Below are 6,357 nucleotides of genomic sequence, written 5' to 3' on the forward strand. Positions count from 1 at the left end.
ATAGATAGATAGATAGATAGATAGATAGATAGATAGATAGATAGATACCTATTTTCTCATTAATAGTATTGTGGAAGAAGAATCAGAACAAAAGAGAAAAACTACAAGAAAGAAAAAATGAGAGAAAATAGTTTGCTTTGATCCACATTCAGATTACATAGTTCTTTCTCTGGATGTGGACAGCATTTTCCATTATGAGTCTTTTGGAATTGCCATAGATCATTGTATTAATAAGAAGAGCTAAGTTCATCAAAGTTGGTCATTGCACAATGTTGCTGTTACTGTGTACAATGATCCTGTTTCTGCTCACTTCACTAAGCATCAGTTCATATAAGTCCAGGTTTTTCTGAAACCCACCTGCTCATCATTTCTTATAGTACAATAGTATTCCATTGCATTTCTATACCACAATTTGTTCAGCCATTCCCCGACTGATGGTCATCCCCTCAGTTTCCAATTCTTTGCTACTATGGTTACTTTCTGACCACAGTGTCAAAGGCAAGATTAGAACCCAGGCCTCTGGACTCCCAGCTCCTGTTCATTCTATAGCCCCAGTATACCTCCTGGTCATACCTTGTATACCTCTCTTGGAAACAGAATCGAGAAGGCCTGATTGAGCAGTGACCCGGCTTCTCCAGGTGCCAGGAGATGGGGGAGCTGAGTAGACTCATCCTTCAGGGTTCTGACTTCCACTTTCTCTGTCACAGCTCTGCCCTCCAGGGTGACCTCTGGTGCTGACTGGGCCTTCCCTGGACCTCCTTCACTCTTCCTCCTCCTTTCTTCCTCCCCTGCTCCTCCCTCCACATCTTTCTCTTCCTTTTCTTCTCTCTTTTTTCTTTCTCTTGTCTTCTTCCCTTTCCTTCTGTCCTCCTCTTCTTCCCTTTTCCCTTCTCTCTCTCTCTCTCTCTCTCTCTCCCCCCCCCTCCCATTTTCCTTCTTTCTACTATTCCCTTGTCTCCCTCCTCCTTTCTCTCCTCCAGATCCCTGGGGCTCCTGGGGAGCTGGGATGAATCAGGAGCTCAAAAGGAAGTTCCCAGCATCTAATTAGGAAGCCAACCTTGGGGACCTAGTCTGTAACAAGTCCCCTTCCTCCTTGCCACCGTGGTCCCTCCTCCCCACTGGGAGCTCCTCTAGGACCTGCCTGCTCTGGTCTGGCAGGGGATCAAGGGCAGGGCTGGGAGCCCCTGAAGCCCAAGACAGTGAAAGGTCATGAGATGTCTCAAGGGCACACAGATAGTATTGCAAATTCAAGACCGGTCTTGAATCTAGATATGTGACTCTGAAGCTACCTTTCTTGTCCACCATACTGAGCTGCCTCTTTATGGCAACTTAGGAAAGAAAATGGAAAGTCGAATGGCCCAGAGAGGGAACACTGGGCAATAAATCCACATAATCTGGAGTGCGTTGGATGGATTGTCTGGGGTAGATGTATGGACAGGAGGCGCAAGCAATCTGCATCCTTGGTGAGGATATTTCTATTGGTGAGATCAAGGATCCTTCTAACTCTCTCCAAAGGAGAAATGAGCTGTCTTAGGGACAAGGGAACTCAAACCAGAAACTGTTAGGCTGAGTCTGGAAGGTTGTTTGTCAATGATCCTCCAGCGGGGATTCCTGCCTAAGTCAGAGTGAAACTCCAAGTCTGAGATTCTGTGATTTCATAACTACCCAACCCAAATTCAGAATGTGAACCCGAATATCCTGGCTGCCAGTCCTCCCCTATCCTCCCATCACTTGCCTAGAGATGTAGTCTCCCTTTTCTTTCTAGACTCTGAGAGGGGGCAAGGGGAGGGAGCACACAGTGGGAAACCCAGGCAGGCACCAGACACTGAGGGGTTAACTACCAAACCAGTGTCAGACACAGAAGAATCAATGGGCTACTCCGTAGGAGGGAGGGAGGGAGGGAGGGGGAGAGAGAGAGAGAGAGAGAGATGCCCTGGGAAAACTGAGAAAGGAAGAGAAGAGGAGAAGAACCATTTCACCGAATGGAGAGAGTAAGAATCCATTCTGGGAGAAGCAACAGGCAGGAGGAGAAAGGGAAAGAGAAAAGACGAAGAGATAAAAGGGTCAGGGAAAGCAGAAGTGAAGAATGGGGGGGAGGTAGTAAATGAAAAAGGAGTAGGAAAAGAGGAGAAGAGAGGGGGAGAAGAGAAGAAAAGGGGGAGGTAGGAAGAGGGAAGAGATTTGAGAAGAGGGAGGGAGGAGGCAGGTGATGGGTTAAGGAGAGAGAAGGACCGCAGAAGGCAAAGGAAGGGATCATGAGGCGATTCTGAGCCAGAACATTTCCTCTGCCTTGGCTTTGGACCAAACCCAGGGACGGGCTCTTCTTATCCCTTTCCTTTCCTTTCTCTGCTTCAAGGATCAGGCGGGTGCAGTTCTAGAGAGGTTTAAGGTTGAGCTTGGTACCCCTGCTGAGGTAGGGAAGGTGAGGGAACCCAAGGGAGCCTAGAGGGGTGTAGAAAGGATGCTGGGTGGTGAAGTGCCAGCCATCTGGGTTTGGGAACAGCTGCCAAATGACTCTTTCCATGCCTCTCCAACCCAGTGGTGGGAGAATAGGAAGGGGGTGGCCCCATCCTCCTTCCCGCAGCCCTCTGTCCTCCCCACTCCCACCATTCATCCCTGTGAACCCCAGGTAAGGGGTCAAGGGTCCCTAGACCCCTCCCTGACCTCTCTGCCAATTTCAGGTGTGGTGACACACATGCAGTGGGACCTGGCCCTCCAGAGGTAATGTGACCAGGGCAGAGGACAGCAGGGCTGCGACCTCCCTCCTCCCCACGCCCCTGACATGGAGATGCCTGACACATGGAACATGTCCTCAGAGGGCCCGGGCACCCAAGGGGCAGTGGGCATTGTGGTCCCCGTGGTCTTCGCCCTTATCTTCCTCCTGGGCACGGTTGGCAATGGGTTGGTGCTGGCTGGACTGCTGAGACCTGGGAGGTCCAAGGGCAGCCCCACCGACTTGTTCATCCTCAACCTGGCCGTGGCCGACCTTTGCTTCCTCATGTGCTGCGTGCCTTTCCAAGCTGTCATCTACACCCTGGACAGCTGGCCTTTTGGGACCTTCGCCTGCAAGGCTGTGCATCTACTCATCTATCTCACGATGTACGCCAGCAGCTTCACGTTGGCTGCTGTCTCCGTGGACAGGTAATGAGCTGGACCTCCCCTGCCCAGCAGCTGGCTCAGGGGTGGGAGGCTAGGGCTAGAAATGCACCTCGACCTCCTTCAGAGGTCTGCCCTTTGCTGGCCTGCTAGAAGCAGGGGGTGGAATGGAAAGAATACTGAACCTGTAAGCATTTGTTAAGCACCTACTATGTGCCAGGGATTGGCAAATATTAATCTTCATTGGACCCTCACAGCAGCCCTATAAGGTAGGTGCTATTATTATCCCCATTTCACATGTGAGGAAACTGAGGCAAACAGGGTTAAGTGACTTGCCCAGGGTCACACAGCTAGTAATAAGGCCAGATTTGAACTTAGGTCTTCCTAACTTGAGTCTTGGAACTCTACCTACTATTAAGCGTGTGAAGGGACTATGTTGGTTATTGGGGATACAACGTTTTTTAAAAGTACATAGCTCCTGCCTTCAGGAAACTTACAGCTTATTAGGGTGAAGGGGAGGTCTCAGAACTGTGTTCACATGTTGTTCTGAGCCTGAGAAGGGTCCCCGCGGATGGGGGGACATGATGACACTAACAACCAGGGCTCTCCCTAAGGCAACATGTGGGTAATTTATACTAGAGGGGAGTGTCAGCTAGCTAGCCAGATGAATGAGCAAATGAATGAAGTGATGGACGAGAGTCTAACTGGCTGAATGAATGAGTGAGTGAATGTATGAATGAGTGAATGAATGAATGAAGTGATGGACAGGAGGGAGTCTAAGTGGTCAAGGGAATGAATAAATGAAGTGATGGATGGGAATCTAGATGGCTGAATGAATGAGTGTCCCATCCTGCGGGACCAAGTTATTCGTGGGGCCGAGGAGGACCCAGCCTGCAAAGGAATGGGTGGGAAAGAAGGAGAGAGACCAAGCCAGTTTGTTTTAAGGTCTGATGAAGAGAGATAGATCTTTATTGCTGGTAAACAGGACTTATATACTCTTTGAAGAAGTGGGCGGGGAGAGGGATTCTTGTAAACAACTGTTGAAACATTTTGTGGTTAGAACACCTGGTGCCGAAACACTCTGTGGTCAGCAGATTCACGTGGCATGGTACTCGGGAGTGTGGCCTTCCTACAGGGGGAAGGGTACTTGGCCCTAAGGCCTTGGTTGCTAACAAGTGAGTGGATGTATGAATGAGTGAGTGAATGAATGAATGAACAAAGTGATGGATGGGAATCTAGATAGCTGAATGAGTGAGTGAATTAATGAAGTGGGGAATGGGATTCTAGGTGGCTGAATGAATGACACAATGTATAGGAGTCTAGATGGTGGAATGAATGAATGAATGATGGAATGGATGATGGGATGGATGAAGAACTGGGAGACATAAGTTCTAAGCAGCTTCTCCATCTGTATAATGAGCCCTCCTTCCCAGGGTTGTTGTAAAATGTTTGATAACCCTCAGTGCTCCCTAGGAGTGGGCTCTTTGCCCTGCAATCAGAGGACCTGGGATGAAATTCTGCCTCTGAGGCTTATTACCTGTGTTACCTTGGGCAAGTCACTCAAAGTGCCTGGACCTGTTTCCTCCTCTGTGAAATCAGGGAGTCTGGTTTGGGGGCACAGTGCACAGAGTGCTCGGCCTGGAGTCAGGAAGACCTGAGTTCAAATCCAGTCTCAGACATTTACTAGCTGTGTGACCCTGGGCAAGTCACTTCACCTTGTTTGCCTCAGTTTCCTCATCTGTAAAATGGGCTGGAGAAAGAAGTGACAAAGCCCTCTGGTATCTTTGCCGAGAAAACCCCAGGTGGGGTCACAGGGAATCTGATGGGAAAAGCCACAAAATGAGGGAGTCGGGTCGGCCTCGATGCCCTCTGAGGGACCTTCTAGCTCTTGATCTAAAATCCTATTTTTTCTACAAAGCAGCGTTCCCACTACAAGCCAGGAATGCGATTTTTCTTCTGTTTCACAGATTCAATTAGACATATCCAACACGCATTTCTGGGGTGTCTGACTCCACATAGGTTCCGGGGATGTTGCCTGGGTCTAACCTAAGGCTTCGAGGACCCTCACCTCACAGTGTGGGTGCCCCTCTGCTGACAGAGCCCACTAAATCTCTGAATTCTCCATAACAGTCCTATCTTACAGCACGACAATATTTCATTCATTATCTCACAATGGCATTAGCCATTCCCCAAATGACAGCATTCTCTACACCAGGGAAGCCACGGGTCCTTCTTCTATCTTGAAGGTTAAGAAATTGAAGTGACGTGTCCAAGGTAACACGTGCGCCTCTCTGAGGGCCGGCTCCTTCTTGTTGCCTCTCCCGGCACATCAGGGCTGGTCTGAGGGAGGCCTGGCATGCGCCGGCAGAGGCCGACTTCCCTCCTCTCACGGTCCAGTGGCCCACGTTGACAGGCAGAGAGGGGAAAAGGCAGACAAAGCAGGGATTCGTGACAGTCTGCCTTCTTCTCTCCAGGTACCTAGCTATTCGCCACCCTCTGCGCTCCCGGTCCCTCCGAACAGCCCAGAATGCCTGGGTGACCATTGGCCTGATTTGGCTCCTGGCCCTGCTCTTTTCAGGACCTTACTTCAGTTATTACTGGACGGTACAGTACGGACATCTGGTGCTGTGTGTGCCAGGCTGGGACGATGAGAGTCGCCGGACCCTGGACCTGGTGACCTTTGCTGTGGGATACCTGCTGCCCGTGGCTGTGGTCAGCCTGGCCTATGCCCGCACCCTCTGCTTCCTCTGGGCATCTGTGGACCCCAGGAGCCCAGCCTTGCAAGCACACTGCCAGGCCAAGGCTCGGGCCGGCCGAGCCATGCTGGCAGTGGCCGCCCTCTTTGGCCTCTGCTGGCTGCCTCACCATGTGGTCATCCTATATTTCTGGTTTGGCCACTTCCCCTTCAACTGGGCCACCTACGCCTGTCGCCTGGCATCCCACTGTCTTTCTTATGCCAATTCCTGCCTCAACCCCCTCGTCTATGCCCTGGCCTCCAAGCACTTCCGGAAACGCTTCCGCCACCTCTGTCCCTCCTGCCACCACAGCCACCACCACCAATGTCTCCCAGCCCAAGGACCTGGTCCCCCAAAGGGGGTCCGAGCCCACCGCCGGGTTCACGCAGCAGCATCGCTCAGGCTAGCTGCCCTACCCAGGAGGGAGATCCTCCAGCCCCGGGGGGAGGGGACTCCACCCTGCCTTGCAGGTGGGCAGTCCCCCACCAAGGGGACAGAGAGGGTGCTGCTTCCTGGAGTCTGCTAG

General features: G+C 51.3%; 1 protein-coding gene across 1 annotated transcript; it reads left to right on the top strand.

The window, feature by feature from the left end:
- Positions 1-2,704: 2,704 nt before the first annotated feature.
- Positions 2,705-6,357, top strand: GALR3 (galanin receptor 3). Its single transcript, XM_069082166.1, has 2 exons — positions 2,705-3,141; positions 5,571-6,357. The coding sequence occupies exons 1-2, from the start codon at positions 2,783-2,785 to the stop codon at positions 6,355-6,357; spliced, it is 1,146 nt and encodes a 381-aa protein (XP_068938267.1). The 5' UTR covers positions 2,705-2,782.

This window comes from Petaurus breviceps, unplaced genomic scaffold, assembly GCF_028583685.1.
Source record: "Petaurus breviceps papuanus isolate PSGF00001 unplaced genomic scaffold, PetGlider_PUasm1.0 156, whole genome shotgun sequence".
NCBI classification, from domain to species: Eukaryota; Metazoa; Chordata; class Mammalia; order Diprotodontia; family Petauridae; genus Petaurus; species Petaurus breviceps.

Coding starts and splice junctions, on each gene's coding strand:
- GALR3 (XM_069082166.1), top strand. CDS start 2,783: ATGGAGATGCCTGACACATGGAACATGTCCTCAGAGGGCCCGGGCACC. Junction 3,142..5,570: donor GCTGCTGTCTCCGTGGACAG/GTAATGAGCTGG, acceptor TCTTCTCTCCAG/GTACCTAGCTATTCGCCACC.